This window comes from Fusarium odoratissimum, assembly GCF_000260195.1.
Source record: "Fusarium odoratissimum NRRL 54006 unplaced genomic scaffold supercont1.16, whole genome shotgun sequence".
Lineage (NCBI taxonomy): Eukaryota > Fungi > Ascomycota > Sordariomycetes > Hypocreales > Nectriaceae > Fusarium > Fusarium odoratissimum.
In genome coordinates this window covers 557,194-575,369 of record NW_022158702.1, presented here as the reverse complement: position 1 = coordinate 575,369, position 18,176 = coordinate 557,194, and the positions used below count along the sequence as shown (strand labels likewise).

Sequence of the window (18,176 nt, the reverse complement as noted above, 5' to 3'; positions counted from 1 at the left end):
TATTGAGTAGAACAAGAACATGAGTATCCGTAGTCTCTAATAGACTCTTGCTATATATACTCCTCTTGTCTTTGCTGATAAAAGCCATTTTCTGACTCTGCCTGGGTTGAATCATTGGCTCAATGTTCACGATAAAATCGATTGGCGTCAAGGATTATTATGATCGGCTAGCTAGCCTCGTCTTAGTAACACGTTCGTGACCACTCAGGACCCAAGCTCAGTTACCCGACTCCCCGGGTCCCCAATCCCGGAAGCTTGGTCTCGTAAATAATAGGCTAATACTCCCGGAAATTCTCGTTCCAGTGGGTTACTTGATGCAATAATTCGTTATGACAAATGCTTTCCAGGGTCTTGTAAGCTCGGTTAGCAGCTTACGCGTGTTATGAACTTCGGGCTATTATTCGGATAAATTGGCGGCCTGACTCATCGGGTTGCATGGTTGAACTGAGATGATCCAGGGTAGTTTGTGAGGATGATTTATAGCGACACAATGGAAGATAGTCTACCATACTGCCAGAAGGCTTTCTATGTATATTTCTACCATTGTTTTCTTGTATTTATTCGTTCTTTAGGTCAAGATTACTTAGCCATCTAACCTCGGGGGAAAACGGCCTCCACAATTGTAGCCATGTCGCCTTACGAAGAATTTCGTGAATGTGAAAATGGCATTCTTCACGAGCCAGAAAGTCCAGCCGGGATACGCCCAACAATAATCGATACAGATGGATCGACCCTATACGAAAAGCAATTCTTCCCCCTTCGCACTGCAATTATCGAGCGTAATGATACAGCAGCTTTGAAGAAGTATTTGGAAAACGCCCCTTGGGCTATCAAGAGAGGTCATGCTCTCGGCATGTATTATGACCCGTTTATTGTCGCAGCTCGACACGAGAGTATTGACGCGCTCAAAATACTCTTGGATCACTACTCTAACTTCATGAAGCCCAGTGGGAGAACTGATCTTGATGGCCGTTGCTGTCGAGTGTTGAACACGGCAGCTCAATGTGGCCGACTTGAGGCAGTCAAGCTTCTGCTCGATCACCCTCTTCTTGACGCTGATATCCACTATAAATATAATGGATTCACTCCGATCATGGCAGCTACCAACACTTTTGATTGGAAAGATAATATTGAGGGAAAAAAAGCGGTCATCGACTGGTTGCTTGATCGAGGCGCCCGTGCTTCTGACGTCGAATACTCGTGGGACAGCTTTCTTGACCCCATTACTGGCAAGTACATAGCAAAGCAGGTTCCAGTTTTTACGGTCTTGAACCTGGCTGCAGGGTGGGCAGGGGCTGATTTGACGCAACGCCTCATTAAGAGTGGCGCTGATCCTGACATCAAGCTAAGAGAGGATACAGAGGTCACATCTCGCGTGGATATAACAATCATCTCTACCGCCAGTCGATATGCGAATGTTGATGCCCTTACAATCCTGCTTGATTGCGCAAACAGAGCCGGACATGTGGCAGACACAGTATCTTATCGCGATAGTTGGGGAAACATGGCCCTCCACTGGGCTTGTCGAGTATCAATAGAAGAAGATCCTCGGGAGGTGGCTGAAAAGATTATGGCGGAGAAAGTGCAACGAATCATCACGATTCTTGGCCTGCTGTTGGACTGCAACCCAGAGACGATCAATTCACAGGATATTTACGGAAATACTCCCCTACACTATGCAGCCATGAACTACAGCAATTACGGACATGAGTACACGGCTATCTTTCAGTATCTTTGTGACAGAGGTGCTGATGCCAGTATTCGCAACAAGAAGAGCGAAACAGCGTTGCATAGTCTATGTTCCTATGATGGGGGACTGCCAATCGATACAGCCGCTATCGAAATTCTTTTCGGTCACGGAGCAAAGGTTACAGATACAGACGACAATGGTAATACGCCACTGCACTCGGCAGTCAAGAATCTAGAGAATCTTGATGCCATCGAATTTCTGCTTGATCATGGTGCAGACATAGGTGCAAAGAATCTGAAAGGAAATACGCCTCTCCATGAAGCTGCGAACGGGATGTTTTGGCCTGGCGTAATGAAAGAAAAGTACAAAAGCATGGGTGACATACTTCGAAGGCTTCAAGGCGATGAAGGATGTCTGGTGGATAAGCTAAATGCAGAGGGAAAGTCTGCTCGACAGATCCTGAATGAAGTGAGGAAGGACTTCCAAGAGAAAATGGATGATATTGAAAACGAAAGAAAGCTGTGGAAATCTGAAATATGGAAGAAGTGAGACGAAAAACAACTTGGTGGCTTGTTTCATAGAAGAGCCTTTTAAAAGCTAGAGACTGTGGTATTTGAGCAGGGATGCCACCGCTATTCTCTGTAGAAATTACTTGTTATATTATCCCTTTTCTCTTCTCTCATTTGATGAGGTGAGAAGTTGTACTGTACCCGATTGACCAAAGGCAATAGACCCTTGACAGTGCGCATATTTCTCGTCTCACTTTATCGGCTGGCCAATCAATTCTGTTCGTACGCGCTCTGACGGCTTCTCGCTGTGTTCCTTAATTTACTTCAAGCAAACCTGCCAATCTCGCTGTTTACCGCATCGTACTAAACTCATTTATGAAACAGTAACTATGCCCGAAGACGATGAAGCAATTGCATTGGAAGAGTACACCGTTGGCTGGCTCTGCGCTCTTCCTCTAGAGATGGCCGCTGCCAAGGGCATGTTGGAACGAATCCACCCAGACCTCTCTCAGCAAGATCCCTAGGACCATAATAGTTATTCCCGACCTCTTAGCCTAGAGGCCATAGAACAATAGGGAGAACAATTTCGTACCAACCACTGTTCTGGCTCATTTAGCACTGCAAAGACTGGTGCATCTAGTGAACAAGCGATTCGCTGCTTGAGTACTTCCTCTAAAGAGAAGAACAGAACTGGATAGATAATAACCGACTAATCTACACTTTTGAGATTCAAAATGCTGATGCTGTTTCCCCGCTGAACTACCCAGACGCACGCGGAAGGTTGATATCTGCCTTAAACAAAGCTGCTATTCCAACGCTGGATTTTCATTCTGGCTTCGTAGCATACACCGACCAACTATTCACCATTAGTACCACACTTAACTGTTTCGTCTGAGACTTACATCGGCCAGTAGGAATGAATATTGACATTCTTAATATCCTTTCGCACATCTGTCAGAAAAACCTCGACTTCCTCTTTACTCCAGCCAAGTCCGCCCTGACCATCAGGGCGTGTGAAGACAGCGAGACTTAAAGCTGCCAACGCATCTAGAGTGTTCTGCTGGGCCCAGGTACCTGTCAACACCTTTAGTAGCTGCTGATAGGAAGTTCTTGACGGGGCTAACTGACCAATCTGCTTATGTTTGGGATCCTTGGGCCATCTGTTCAAAGGCCACTTGCGCTTCACAATGTTCACATCTACAAAGCCCGCTGCCTCAAGTTGATCCTTGTATTTCAACGCACTATCCATAGAACGACCATTCTTGGTGAAAATATCGTGTAGAAGTTCTGACCACTTGGATAGTGCTGAGTCTTTTGTCAGAGTGTCATCGTCGGAGAGGAGAGGATAGATGATGTCGATCATCTCTATTCTGCCTCCAGGGTTGAGGTTGCTGTTGATACGTTTTAGACTTGATGAAAATGGTACGGGAGAGGAGCTGGCATACTTGTAGCTTTCGCTGAAGAACTTGGGCCAGTCGAGAATGGAGCCTGTGAGAAAGCGAGCAAAGACAAAGTCGAATTTGTTAGAATAGTCCCATGGCTCCTCGAGATCGTCTACATAGAACGAGGCGTTGGGGGGAATGCTTTGAGATGTCAGTACGTTCCGTTACCACGAGAATGAATACATACACCGAAGGCTGAATCGGACTCAAGTCGACGCCAATGACCTGAAAAGTCAGTAATAGACTCCCAAGTCATCCTCGTAAAACTCACCTCGCACTCGGGATGCTCATCAGCTGTCCAATTTGTTAACGTCATGCTCGTTGTTATGTAGCTTGCAGTACTCACCAAACTCGATGGCCCAGATTCCAGTGCCACAGCCCGCATCAAAAGCGCGGTTGAGCGTCTTGGGCAAGGGAGCTGCGTGTAGTCTTTCGTCGAAAGTGAGCAGAAAGAGATGATGTTGAAGATCTGCGGGGTTATCTGATTAGAAAGGTAAGTGAGAAGGGAAGGTATGGTGTACCTAATCGTTCGTTCTCAATCTATACCAGGTCAGTACTAATTACTATGTAAAGTGAAAAAAGCATACCTCGTCATTAGGAAGTGCATAAGCTGTGTCAATTAGTTCAACTTCTTGTCGCATCTGCTGCACATCAGATCTTACCTCCATCCTTGTAAGCATGATAAGTCCTGCCATTCTCCTCACGATACCTCAAAATACTGGATCTTAGTGATGTAGTATCGCTACCGGTGTCCTATCAGACATTAGCTACCGCGATCTTCCTGAAAATATCCACTTACGTCTCCGAGGGCGGAGTCAGCATCAGTGTCGTCCTGAGCCGCCTATCAACTGATTAGCAAGACCCTAGAGGGTTTCAGTCACAGTTGATGCATACGTGCTCATCAACAGCAAGGGGGTCCTCGTCTGCGCACATCGTCAAGGGTTCGATTTAGTGTTTGACGTTAAGTTAGGTCGAAATGGCGGTCGGCACGAGTGGGGTTTGGAGACGGATGATCTGTCACCAGTCACGTGTGATAAGAGTCACATTCCAGTCTGTATCACGATAACATCATACTAGCATCATAGCGGCTAGATCAGGATCGCAACATCCCTGTCGATATTCAAGGCCCAGAGCGGGGTTTTGAGTGATATTGTCAGAACCAACACGCAAATCAACGGCCAACAAACCAATCACTATCAAGTGTCTATGCCCAGCATGTCTCACGCAGAGAAAACGCAATACGATTCGTTCGCGCCCAAGTATGCGTCTGTGGAGGAATTGCCCTGTTCGAAACTGGAGGGGCAGCTTGTGAGGAATGCTTTGGGGGATTGTACTGGCTTGAAGGTACTGGATCTTGGCGGTGGAAGCGGACTTCATGCGAGGAGGGCGATTGATGCCGGGGCTAGTGTTGTTGATGTTGTTGACATATCGCCTGAGATGATGAAAGCGGGTGAGGAGATTGAGCAGAGCCTTGGACGAAAGGATCGCATTCGTTGGTTCGAAGCTGATGTCACCAAGCCGGTCGCAGAGCAAGTCAAGTTGGAGGAGAGATACGACATCGTCATGGCCAATTGGGTTTTCGATCATGCCACCTCCGTCTCAGAGTTGAGAAGCATGTATGAGAATGTCGTCAAGAGCTTGAAGCCTGGCGGAAAGTTCATCTGCGTGAGGTCAAAGAGCATCCGCGCCAATTACATGAGCTACGGAAAATACGGTGTCACCTTTACCGATGTCACGGAGATCCCTGGCGGACTGAGGTACCAGGTCAACTGTGTGACCGAACCACCGTTCTCATTTGAGGCAACTTCAATGGAATCGACCTTCTCGCTCTCTGATGACATCGGAAAGGAACTCGGACTGGTTGAGATACATGTTGCCCCAGCCGAGGAGACGGAGCTTGTCAAGAATGACCGCGAGTTCTGGGAGGATTATCTCAAGGACCCCAACTTTGTTGTTGTAGTGGCTAAGAAGGCGTAAAGTGTGTTCCAATATGAGTTATCCTAGTATACAATGTCTACTCCTTATTCCCCATGTACGGAAATATTATCCGTTGTCCTTTCTCCACGATAGCCTGCAAATACAATACAATTAGCTCTTCGATTCCTTCCTTCCTCGCCTGCTCAATCCAATCGTCCAAATCCAGCTCCCGAAACTCGCCCCTGTATGTCTTTTGCATGTATGAAGCGAAATCTGCTGGCGGCACCTTGACACCACTCGAGTAATGCTTGAAAGCCACGCCCGAGTGCGTTCCTTGAGAGGATACGACAAACTCAGCAAAGGAGTCGGCGACATCCGCGACAGGGAGGAAGTCAAAGTAACCGCCGACATTCAGGCTCGACACACGTGGTACAGCATTGACAAACTTGGAATATCGCAGCAAGGCGTTGAGTGCATCTTCGATAGGAGCCTCGTCACCTACAATAGCGCAATGCCGATGGATTGAGACAGGCAGATCCCTCTCTGAATTCGCTGCTGCTGCTTCTGATAGTGTCTCTAGGAATACTTCACCTGCCCATTTGGCTACTGTGAACCCTTCTGATCCATCTATAGGAGGTTGATAGTCTTTAACGCTAACTGGTGGAAGGGCAGCATCTGTGTTGGGGTCGAGCAGCGTAACTCGGCTTGATGAGATGTAATGAATAGGAACCCGGCGACCAAGAGCGAAGAGACCCATCTGTCGCGTCGACTCCACGTTAGGTGCACGAAGGGTTGAATAGTTGTTGAGACAATGCCCTTGAGATCCCGCGAGAATGATACTGTCGACAGTTGCTTGAAGTTGCTGGTACGTTTCTCTTTTGAGTCCCAGCATGGGTTCACTCAGGCTGCCAGGATACACCGTGACGCGATCATCCTTGGGGTGACTGACCTCAGAGTCTGGGTCAACAGCGATGCAGTGGATGCGTGCGACTGACGGTCGGCTCAAGAGAGACTGGAGGATCTGCTTCCCCAGGATTGATGTTGAGCCAGTCATGAGAATCTCAAGACCAGACTCTGTCCTGACAGGAATTGTATCGCTCGAGTATTTCAAGTCGATAGACAGTGGTAAAGTTGTCTCGGCCTCCCAGTCAATCACCTCGGGCACATTGTCAGAGCCCTTCTGCTGCGTAATCAGACCCGCCATTCCGGCCAGCGTGCTAAAGCGGTACATGTCGCTGAGAGGCAGCGTAACGCCCATCGAGATCTCAATTGCACTTCGGAGCCTGACGAGAAGTAGGGAGTTGCCACCAACGCGGAAGAAATCTGTGCCAGGCTCAAGTCTCATTCTGTTGACAAGTCCCGCTTGAGATAGTACGTTATGCCAAATGAGTCTCAACTCTCCTTCAACAAGCGTTGGCTTTCGGTTCGATACCTTCTTCAAAGGCTCACATGATGCGGGTGTTGTAGGTAGAGGCAAGGCTGCGATAGCACGACGATCAACCTTTCCACTGCTATTCAATGGCAGCTTCTCCAATTCTGTGACCAATGCAGGTCTCATGTACTGAGGAAGTGGTAAGGTACTCGCCAACTCTTGCAATTTCGAGGCATCCATAGAAGTTCCCGGGGTCAGCACAACATGCGCAACGAGGAAAGCTGGATCACCACGGACAGTGACAACAACATCCTCGAGAGAATCCTTGAACTGCTGTAGCATGACGTTGGCGACATCATTAAGATCGACGCGTAGCCCACGAAGCTTGACAGTCGTATCACCGTCCATACGGCCCATGAACTGAAGATCGCCATCAGCACGGATGAGGCCCTTGTCTCCAGTACGATACATCGTACTCCACTCCTTTTCAGTATGCTCAGCTGTCGCAAACGGGTTCGGTACAAACTTCTGCGAGGTTGACTTTTCGTCGAGATAGCTGAGCGCAACGCCAACGCCGCCAACGCAGATCTCACCAGTGAGTCCCTGCGGAACGACGTGCCCACTCTTATCAAGAATGTAGATGGAAGTGTTGGGGTTCGCTGGACCAACAGACGAGTAAATACTGTCGTCTCCATCATTGTAGAGGTCAATAGTCTTCATGGTAGCGCAGCATGAGATCTCAGTGGGCCCGTAACAATCGGTGAGAGCTGGAGGATGTTGCAACGTCTTTAAAGCCGTCTTCAGCTGAGCAGTGATGGCTTCACCACCAGAAGTCGCGTGTCGCCAAGATTGCACTGCCTTCACAGTTTGACCTCCATGTCGAATGAGCATGAGATACTCAGTGGGAGTTCCCAACGTGAATGTGACTCGCTCATCAATCATGAGCTTACTCAAGGCGAAAGGATCACCACGACTTTCACAAGGCGCTATTACCAGTGTACCACCAAGTGCGAGAGCCATGAAAGCTTGGGCAAGGGACATGTCGAAGCCAAGAGCACTCTGCTGAAGAACAACCTCTCGACGGAGAGAGAGCTTCAAGCTCTTGGTGGCGACATAGTTGATGATTCCCCGTGAAGAGAGTCTGATACCCTTTGGCGTACCTGTCGAACCGCTTGTGAAAAGGACGAAAGTCGTTTCATTCTCACTCTCTAGGTTTGCTGCAGTAATGGCCTGGGTCGAGTTGGGCATGTCAGTCAACGAAAGGACAGGCGCCCCATTCGAGAGGTGGTAAGCACGCTCCTTGGTAGAGCTTTCGCAGAGTATCAGATCAGGTCCGACAGCCTGGAGAATGACCTTCAGTCGCTCATCAGGCAACTTGCTATCCAAAGGAACATAGACGCAACCTGAACGGATGACGGCCAACATGGAGATGACCCAACATGCGGTCGGCTCGCAGAGAACAGCTACCTCTGAACCAGGCTGGAGCTGAGACTGGATGGTTGAAGCAAGGCTGTTGACCCTGACCGCAAGTTCTCCATAGGTGAGCTGACCATCGGCATCTTTGACAGCGGCATCATGAGGGTTCCTCTTGATAGCCTCATTCATCTTCTCTGTTAGCGTTGAGGGCCATTCGTAGTCCACCACATCCCCATACCCGAGCGATAGTGCCTTGTCGATACCGGTTTGATTGTAAAGGCTGATGGTCTCCAACGTCTTGCTTACATCTCGCGATGCATCGTGCAACAATGCCAGATATGTAGATAATAGAGTGTCGGTCCCTTCTCTCGTATATAAATCTTCTCTTGCAACAACTTGTACGTAAGTCGTGTCCTTGTTGGGCGTAACACTAAAAGCAAGATCGTAAGGACTTTGAGCATCAAAGCCATCCTTGAACTGCAGGTTGCTTCCACCAAGCGGGATTTTGGAGAAGTTTCCTTGTCGATAGTTCATGGCGACTTGGAAGAGTGGTGTACTGGTTGACTCTCGAGGGACGTTCGCCTTGTCGAGAATGACATCAAAAGGAACTCCGATGTTGGCTTGTGCTGTTCGATAATGCCGAGCTGTTCTCATCACTAGATCTGAGAACTTCACATCCTTCTGAATGTCGAAGCGAAGGGGCAGTAAGTTCAGGAAGAAGCCGATGGTCTGTAAGCTGCTTTCGCTGCGGTTCGCATCTGTGACACCGATACAGATGTCCTCCACACCCAAAAGCTTGTTGAAGAGTGTTTGCAGCGCGGCAAGGTAAAAGTAGAAAGGAGTGATACGCAGAGACTGGCTTGCTCGCCTGATCTGGTCCGAGAGCTCGCTTCCAATGTCGATGAGAGACTCGACGTTATGATACGTCTTGGGAATAGGCCGTGACTTGACACGAGCGAATGGGAATAGTGGAAGAGTGTCTGCACTTGGTGAGTGCAATTTGGTCCAGTACGAGATCCTGTCGTCCATCTGGCCGCTTTCTATGGCCCTTCGTTCCTCGACTGAGATGTCCATGTACTGCTTCGGTGACGAATTGAGCTTGTGTCCCATGTATACGGAGTTGAGATCTCGCAGGAAGAGATGCATGCTCACGCCATCCATAGCAATGTGATGGTAGGCGATGATGAGGGAGTGCTCTTCAGGTCCATGAGTGACAAGTATGACTCTGAGAACATCTCCGTCAGAGAGTTGCCAAACATGGTTTCGCCAGGTCTTAGTCTCATGCTCCAAAGCGTGACCATCTTCATCCTTGACATGCTTGAGGTAGTCTCTCGCTGAAGCAAGCAGGCCTTGAACAGGCTCGCCGCTTCCCGGTCGGGTAAAGAAGCACGTTCTCAACGAGTCATGGTGATTTGCCACAGTGGATACGGCCCTCTTCAGTCGTGCAAGTTGGATGTTCCCAGTGGCTTTATACACGTAGACGCAGTTGTACGAGGTATCATCTTTGGAGAACTGACTTAGAAACCATAACCTATATACAATTTAGCTAAAGTACATCCTGTATACTGCCATGAAACATCTACCTCGACTGAGCATACGACAGCTTCTCCACTCGTTCTAACTCCTTTTCCTGCTTGACCTCCTCTTGATGCTCCGTTTCCCCAACTGTACTCGGTGGTGTTGCATGACCTGATCTGACGGGACTTGAACTACCATCACTCGAGGTGCCGGTCGCTGACCCGTTGGCTGCTGAGTCTGACTTAGACGCGTCGCCCGTTTCAGACTTATTCTCCTGCATCTTGGCTGAGAGGTACTTATTCGCTGCGTCGGCGCAGATGTCCTTGGCGTTGTCGCCACTGAGAGTCTTGAGGACAGGGACGTCGACATGGACTTCTTTCAAGAACCATGACCGAATCTCAACAGCCAACAGGGAGTCGATACCGACATCCAGTAGTGACGCCTCGACGTTGAGACTGTCTGGAGTCATCTGCAGCATTGTCTCAACCTTGGCTCTGAAGGCAACAAGAAGAGCAGCAGCAGCCTCCTCTTCGGAACCAGCGGCGTCCAGTCGTTCCAAGATGCGAATGTTACTCTGGCCTGCTCGAGACGCATCAACATCCTTGGAACCTTCTTCCTCACGAACAAAGTGTGAGAAGCGAGGGTTGTTGACCCAAGGAGGTCGAGCCTTAGTCGACGCCGTGTAGTTGAAAGGCTGGATGCCTGAGACCATTTCTATCGTGTCGTCATCAGTCACTCCAGGCTTGCTAGCCGCGACAGCTTCAGCAAAGATCTGATGAGCATCAGACTCCGAAATAGGCATGTAAAAAGCCTTCTTCAGCCGCTCCATAAGTGTTGGGCCCTTTGCAGCGATGTATCCAACATCAGCGACCATGCCCAAAGCCATGACCGAAGCGGCAAGACCCTTTTCACGTCTCTGCTGAGCGATGGCTGCTTGGAATAGAGACGCAGCGTTGTAGTTGGACTGACCAGCGTTTCCAACAACAGAACTCATCGACGAGAACAAGACGAAGAAGTCGAGAGTCGGCTCTGAGAAGATGTCGCTAAGATGGATGGTTCCATCAACCTTGGGTGCAAACACATCGCTCAGTGCATCAGGCTCCATCTTAACGAACAGCTGATCCTTCAGAACAAGTGCACCGTTGCAAACACCACCAACAGGTGGGAGATTCTTGATAGAATCGCAGACAGACTGTACAGAGTCACGTTTGGATACATCCATGGGGTAAACTCTGACAATGGCGCCCAAATCTTCCATCTCTTGAAGCCAGAGCTGGTCGACCTGTGCTCTGCGACTGGTGAGGACGATGTACTTGGCACCGTTCTCGACCATCCAACGACAGAGCGAGCGACCAAAGTCTGAGACAAGACCGACCATGAGGTAGGTCTTGTCGTTGGAGAAGAGGCCTTGCCCGCTGATGGGGCGGATTGTAACGCTAATGGGCTGGGGGTTGGTCCAGTCGATGATAGTGCGCGTGAGGTCGAGGGCTGGAAGAGAGGTGATGTCTTGGACAGAGACGGCCGCTGTCGGTGACGAGAGGTGTGATTGGCGGCTGAAGTGATAAGAAGTCTCAAGCAATTGAGCAGTGTTGGAGGCTAATGCATGACTGGGCTTGAAGTTGATGGTCTCAAACAGGTGAGAAAGGTGCTGCTTGATCTTGTCGTCGGTCTTCTCGGAGACAACGACGAAGTGACTGATACCTCGAGGGAGGAGATGCTGAATGGTTCGTATGGATGCTCTGGGGTGGATGAAAATCGAGTCGGAGTGGACCTCAGAGCTGGCAAAGACGAGTTTGCGAGAGGCTTGGGCGGTAAGGGCACTCTGTATGTCAGTGCTTGCACCGTAGATCAGAACGTTGCCATCTCCAGTGCTAGGTGCAGCTGATAGGATGCTCGAAAGGATGAGGGATGCAGTCAAGTTGAGAGCCATACAGACCATCAGGTCAGTCTGTTTGTGTGTAGGCTGCGCCTCAGCAACGGCAAATGCATCTGTTGCTGGGCCTGAGACTGTTGAGCTGTGACGAGGAGTGATGGCCATGGTGACTTTACCCTCACTCTTGCCAATGCAAAGAACTCGTGCGTCATCCTCGCAGAATGGAAGTGAAAGTGAATGCTCCACTTGGATGGTGGCAATGCCATCACCAGTGAGGGACTTGGCCCAAGGTGCCTTTTCCTCAAGACAGAGACCGCCCTCAGTATTGGTCAGAACAACTTCCGTCTGGCTCAAAGAAACCTCTTTGGTAATCTTCCTCCTCTGAGAGTTCAACCGATTATTCCTCTCTTGGTCAGGCACCACCCTGGGAATCGTCACAAGACCGTCCCTCAGTAGCACCTCCGGCTCTGTACTCCACAAGATCGGCGCCTTGGTAAACTCAGCTGACTTGCCAAGCTTGAGTTTCAAGAACGCCTCAACCACCATCTTCGCATCAACACTCGAGGCTTTGGGAAGATCAAGGAACTGAAGGTTCAATTGAGGAAGCTCGTTGATGATAGCGCGCCCAAGCCCGATTGTCATATTAGCGTATGGGTTCTCATCGAGACGACCTGCTGTGAGCCAGAGGACGTGTGATGAGTGGGAGAACAGAGACTGGAGGTTGCTAAGACGCGAAGAGGTCATAGGAGTAGAGAAGATGGGCTTTTCGAGTTCGGTGAGACAGATGACTGATGTTTCACTGCTGAGATGCTTGTCTGATAGGGAGTCGATACTGTCGACGACCGTAACTTGATCTGCGACTCGGGATGCAAGGCGCTGAATGCTCTTGACGATTCGAGAGATGGGTAGAGTCTTGCCACCAATGATGAGAAGTCGCTGTTCCAGTGGAATCTCGTCGAGGAACGACAGCGGCTCCTGGAGCATTGTGACCCTCTCATTGGCGGCTTGCGATACGAGCACGGAGCACACATGCTTGAGAGAGTCAGGCAAGTCAGTAACATACTTATCCGCTCCCGTAAAGCCCGAATCTCGGAGAATCTCATCCCACTCCGTCAACCCAATTCCCGGACCACGAGCTCTTCCCTCATCGACGCCAAGCCACCAACCAGGCAAACCACCCATAAGAAACATCATTTGGAGATAGTAGCCTGTGACTTCAACCATTATAAGATAGCCACCAGGCTTGAGAAGTTTGCGAACGTTGGTCATGGTTGCGTTGAGGTTGCGAGTGGCGTGGAGGACGTTGGCGGCTAGAACGACATCCTGACTACCTTCGGGGATGCCTTGGCCTGTTGGGTCGTTCTCAATGTCGAGGACCTTGTATTCGAGACGCTTGCTGTGTGCATGGAAGCGAGTTTTGGCGGCTTCGAAGAATCCAGCAGAGATGTCGGTGTACGTGTATCGACCATACGTGTCTCCAATGGCGTTGAGGACTGAGTTCGTCGTTCCACCTGTGCCAGCTCCAATCTCAAGGATGTTGAGACGAGGGTATCGATGGGACAAATTCTGGAAAAGCTCTGCGACAATTCTGTTGAGAGGTTGCATGGCTCTGCCGTCGGTGTAGAGGTTGCTCAACATGTTATCGACAAGCATGACCTCCAAGAGCTGGGTGTCGGATGTCATGACGCCAACGAGGTTCTCGGCCACAGCGTGAATGAGCTTGAGATCAGCTTGCTCAGGATACTTGTCCTTGTACTCCTGGATCAACTCTTCGGTATCATCAAACCACTCCTTCTGCGCAGTTGGGTGCTTCTCATCCCTCGTCTCCTGGAGAACCTCCTTCGCAGCCTTGTAGAAGGCTTGATGGAACCACTTCCAGTCCTGTACGTCCGTATCCGACAGGTGATCAAAGGTCTTCCTGATGAAGTAGAAAGACGTGCGGTCAATGGCTTCGGCGAGGTCAAGTTCTTGCTCATCAGGGTTGATCTCATCGAGATTCTCGGAAGAGTCCAAGACATCAGCGCGCCAGATTGTCTTGGAGAACATGTGTCGATCATCAGAGGAGCTTGCCTCGGTGAACAGCTTCAAGGTGAGACCTTCAGCTTGCAAACCAGTCTTACCATCGGGGCTGATGATATGTACATCTCCTCTGAAGGTGTTGGACGTTGTCTCGGTAATGAAAGTATCAACGTCAAAGTTGATCTCGCCTGGTACTCCCTCGTAGTTGATGTTTGGAGCAATCGCCAGCCTATCAATCTTGACAGGTAGGTACGGTGCCCAAAGAGCTCCACTGAGAGGTGTACACATAGCAGCAATGATGGAGTGGAATGCAACGTCCAAAGGTCCTGGGTGCATGACATACTGGTCACCCACTTCGGACTTGTCCCAAGTTGCCTTTGTCGTAGCATATCCCATGGTTCGCTGAACAGACTTGAGACCTCGGAAGAGACCCTGATAGTTGAGACCAATGTTGAGAAGTGAGTCATAATACTCCTGGGTGTCGACAGGTGTAATACCCGACTTTCCAGGTGCTCGCGGTGGAAGATCATAGTCCGAAGGCTCACCAAAGTCAATGGTGATCAAACCGGTGCAGTTCCTCTCCAGGGTTCCTTCAACTTCGGCGGGACAAGTATGGCAAGAGAACTCTCCATAGAAAACACCCTCGTCAACATGGCCACCAATCTTTTTAACAGAGAAGATAGACTCAATACCAGGATTGTTCTCCTCAATGGTCAGCGCCCGAGGGATAACAAGGTCTCGGATCTCCAAAAGCTTGACAGGTCTTGATCCAGCAATCTCCATGGCGGCTTGGATAGCCATAGCCATGTATCCTGATGTCGGGAAGAGAGCCATTCCCTGAAAAGCATGACCGCGAATCCAGGGAAGTTCATTGAGACGGAGGATGTTGCGCCAGCGGATCTCAAACTCTGAATCATCTGGAGTGCGACGACCGAGAAGTTCGTGTGGAGCTTTCTCAGCGAGACGGTAACGACGAGAGATTCGGGACTCTTTCCAGTGGACCTTGTTGTGATTCCACGTGTAAGATGGGAGTCCTTTGATCATCCTTGGCTTGCTGGCTTCAGTTCCATGGATCGCTTTGTAGTACCCAGCAAAGTCTACATGAGTTCCTAGATAGGCCCAGACGTAGCCGATTCCACCCGAGAATGCTTCGACATCATCGTATCCACGTCTCAAGAACGTAGCATACGGAAGGACGTGACCCAGAGCAGTTTTCATTGTTTGTGAAGCCGGACCCTTCAGAGCTGGGTGAGGACCGATCTCGAGCGAGAGGCTGAAGGGGCCAGCCCTCCAGAGTGAGCACTCCAGTGCCTCGGAGAAGAGTACCGGGCGAACCATGTTGTCGATCCAGTACTGCCCCGCCAAAGCCGAAAGATCATCCTCGTCATCAAGCATATCTGCGTTTCCATAGACAGAAGAGACCCAGATACAGTTACTGGACGGAGGGTTGACAGCGATGTTGCATGCCTTGAGCGACTCAAGATATGGCTCTGCACAGGCTCTCATATGATGCGAGTGATACGCCGTATCAACCTTGAGAAGACGGGCAAACGTCTTCTGCTCCTCCAGAATCTCCTTCGCTTCGAAGATAGCGTCCTCATCGCCAGAAATAGTAGCGCTGGAAGGAGAGTTGCTCGCAGCAAGGCTAATTCGTCCCTTGAACTGCTCCTGATCGCAGAAGGCTGTTGCGTCTTCAGAGCCCATACCCACAGCCATCATGGATCCTTGAGCACCAGATGGTCCAGAGGCGTGTTTGGCGTAGAGGCCTCGGTAGTAGGCAATGCGCATTGCATCAGTAGCTGAGAGTAGACCTGCAGCGTAAACAGCAGAAATCTCGCCTGATGAATGCCCGACGACAGCATCGAAGTGAACACCCGCGGACGCAAGAACATCCACGATTGCGATCTGAGTCGCTGTACACAGAGGCTGAGAGATAGCAGCCTCCCCAATGCGAGAAGTCTCATCAGATGCCATTAGCTCATCCATGAGAGACCACTTTGGCGCATCAGGAATGTCACGCAGAGCATCTTGACACTTCTGTATCGACTCCCGAAACTGAGAAGACGTCTCAATCATGGTTCTACCCATGGATGCCCACTGCGCTCCCTGGCCGGTGAAGATGCCAAGAATAGCCGGTGGCTCAGAAGATGACCCTGGTGCTTGGATGCCAATCTCAGCACCTGTCTTGGATGTCTCAACAGCTGAGTCAAGGAACTCGAGAAGCTTGTCTCTGGTCTCGCCGGAGAAAAAAGCCCGTCGACTAAAAACGCTTCGGCGGGTCTGTGTGACGAACGCCACGTCTTCCAGGTTGACATCTGGATTGGCCCGGATGAAGTCGGCGTACTTCCCAACCGTTGTGGCGAGAGAAGACTCAGTCTCGGCAGAGATCACTAGAGGACCAACGAACTTCTCAGACACTGCAGCTGTCTCGGATGCGTCGGGTTCGTAGTTCTCAACAATAGCGTGGACGTTGGTACCTCCGAAGCCGAAGCTGTTCAGACTGACTCGTCTGGGACCGCTGTGGACTTCTGGCCATGGAATTGTTGCAGTAGGAACCTGGAGTCGATCGTAGAAGGGCTTGATGGACGGGTTCAGCGTGTTGAAGAGTAAATTGGGCGGAATGGTTGCGTTCTGCACTGCCAGAGATGCCTTGAGCAAGCCAGCCAAACCAGCGCAGCCTTCTGTATGACCGATGACCGTCTTGATAGAGCCACAGTAAAGCTTCTCCGCATCTTCCGGTGCCGTTGCATCGTCAGCAAAGAATGACTGACGAATAGCGCGTGCCTCAACCGGGTCACCAGCCAGAGTACCCGTGCCGTGAGCCTCAAAATACTGCGGTCGATCTTTGATAGGATCTAACCCAGCATTTTGATACGTTCGACGGATCAACGCTGACTGTGCCGCTGCGGAAGGCATAGTGATACCGGTGGTACGACCATCGCTGTTCATACCCGTCTCACGGACGATGCACTCGATGTGATCGCCACAGCGGATAGCTTCGGAAAGAGGCTTGAGAATGACAGATGCGACACCCTCGCCACGAGCGTAGCCATCGGCTCCAGCATCCCACATTCGACTGCGTGATGTAGGACTCAGCATGTGAAGCTTAGACTCAGCGACGTAGCCGGCGGCATCAAAGATAAGATTGACACCGATAGCTATAGCGGTGGTTGATTCACCGCTACGAAGAGATTGTGTTGCAAAGTGTAGTGCTGCGAGTGATGACGAACACGCTGTGTCCATCGTAACTGATGGTCCACGAAGATCAAAGTAGTACGACACCCGGTTTGAGAGAATACTCTTTGATGTTCCCGTCGGATGATACCGATTGATAATCTCAGGATCTCTCGACTGAATATCATGATAATCACCCGTCATAACACCCAGATAAACCGCCGTCAAAGACCCCTGCATCTCCTCAATAGTATACCCCGCCGCCTCAAGCGATTCATAAACCGTCTCAAGCGTCAATCTCTGCTGCGGATCCATACCATCAGCCTCAGCGGGGTTGACATTGAAGAACGACGCGTCAAACAAGCGACTGTCTTCTTCGAGAAGGTAGCCTTTGTTGCAGACGTCAGTGGCGCCGTGATGCTCGCCATCTTTGTTGTAGAAGGCTTCAAGGTTGAGGCGGTCTTTGGGGAAGTCGCGGAGGCAGTCTTTGGGGGATTGGAGGAGGGACCAGAGTTTGGAGGGAGAGGATGCGCCGCCAGGGAAGCGGCAGGCTGAGCCGATTACGGCAATGGGCTCGCCTGGGGATGGCATAGTGATTGGTAGTATTGGGTAATGAGTGCAGTGCCGTGCTGTTGAAGACAAAGTGTATGTCAAAATGTTGAAGGTTGTTCAGCAGGACAGATTACTTGCTGTTTGTCTAAGGTTGCAGTTGATTCACTCGACGGAGGTCATTGATCTTAACTCAAGATTAAAGCAAAGCAGTTTCAACGTAGAACCGTATTGGGAATTTCGTATTCCATCTTCGATCAGATCGATGCGGCATCAGCTCCCGCGCCGCTTCAGACTTTTCGGTATCGGCCAAACAGGCTTGTGCTTACGTCGAGTGCCGTGCGTAGTGTGGAGCATATTCCGGAGGTGGCCGTTGGCCAACCGGGATGGATCAATATCCCGAGCAAGGGTATGGATCCTCCAACGGGGCAGATTCCGGGGAGTGCGGAGAAAGGTCCCGTAGTGGATGCCGGCTTACGGTGTTGGTTGCTCGGAACGAGGCAGTTGTGTTTCGTGCAAGTCCCGGGGAACAGGTTGTATGGTGGCAATGGAATGCGAGCGTTCTTGATCAAAACAGTCTTCGCTGGCCGACGAGTATCTACTATCAGAGATGCGACGTCTCCCCTAGTGTTCGATCTCAAATCTGTTCAAACTATCTCACTGTGGCAGTGTTCGCAGTCTCAACTCACTCACTCAC

At 50.3% G+C, this 18,176-nt stretch overlaps 5 protein-coding genes across 7 annotated transcripts; 3 read left to right on the top strand and 2 right to left on the bottom strand.

The window, feature by feature from the left end:
- The first annotated feature begins 510 nt into the window (after positions 1–510).
- FOIG_09793 (uncharacterized protein) lies at positions 511–2,342 on the top strand. Its single transcript, XM_031210081.1, has one exon. It carries the CDS (start codon positions 629–631, stop codon positions 2,237–2,239), a length of 1,611 nt encoding a protein of 536 aa, XP_031060332.1. The 5' UTR covers positions 511–628; the 3' UTR covers positions 2,240–2,342.
- A 246-nt stretch (positions 2,343–2,588) lies between these two features.
- On the top strand, positions 2,589–2,723 carry FOIG_09792 (uncharacterized protein; the record flags this gene model as incomplete). The annotated part of the gene is made up of 1 exon (XM_031210080.1): positions 2,589–2,723. One exon carries the CDS (start codon positions 2,589–2,591, stop codon positions 2,721–2,723), a length of 135 nt encoding a protein of 44 aa, XP_031060331.1.
- Positions 2,724–2,739: 16 nt separating this feature from the next.
- Positions 2,740–4,639, bottom strand: FOIG_09791 (uncharacterized protein; the record flags this gene model as incomplete). Of its 3 annotated transcripts, XM_031210078.1 has the most annotated exons (12): positions 2,740–3,055; positions 3,102–3,273; positions 3,328–3,590; positions 3,645–3,782; positions 3,829–3,866; positions 3,913–3,935; positions 3,988–4,110; positions 4,163–4,181; positions 4,229–4,251; positions 4,304–4,394; positions 4,441–4,482; positions 4,536–4,639. In XM_031210078.1, 12 exons carry the CDS (start codon positions 4,572–4,574, stop codon positions 3,025–3,027), a joined length of 1,002 nt encoding a protein of 333 aa, XP_031060329.1. In that variant the 3' UTR covers positions 2,740–3,024. The 3 variants fall into 3 exon arrangements, with proteins under 3 accessions (XP_031060329.1, XP_031060330.1, XP_031060328.1); XM_031210079.1 differs by having other exon boundaries at positions 4,229–4,394; positions 4,536–4,601; XM_031210077.1 differs by having other exon boundaries at positions 2,836–3,055; positions 3,328–3,782; positions 4,536–4,574.
- Positions 4,640–4,733: 94 nt separating this feature from the next.
- On the top strand, positions 4,734–5,790 carry FOIG_09790 (uncharacterized protein). Its single transcript, XM_031210076.1, has one exon. It carries the CDS (start codon positions 4,848–4,850, stop codon positions 5,616–5,618), a length of 771 nt encoding a protein of 256 aa, XP_031060327.1. The 5' UTR covers positions 4,734–4,847; the 3' UTR covers positions 5,619–5,790.
- Positions 5,656–17,521, bottom strand: FOIG_09789 (uncharacterized protein; the record flags this gene model as incomplete). Its single annotated transcript, XM_031210075.1, has 2 exons — positions 5,656–9,877; positions 9,930–17,521. The coding sequence occupies 2 exons, from the start codon at positions 17,519–17,521 to the stop codon at positions 5,656–5,658; spliced, it is 11,814 nt and encodes a 3,937-aa protein (XP_031060326.1).
- Between the last annotated feature and the right edge of the window lie 655 nt (positions 17,522–18,176).

What these genes read in the sequence shown, in the direction of transcription:
- FOIG_09793 (XM_031210081.1), top strand. Translation starts at nt 629, where the DNA reads ATGTCGCCTTACGAAGAATTTCGTGAATGTGAAAATGGCATTCTTCAC.
- FOIG_09790 (XM_031210076.1), top strand. Translation starts at nt 4,848, where the DNA reads ATGCCCAGCATGTCTCACGCAGAGAAAACGCAATACGATTCGTTCGCG.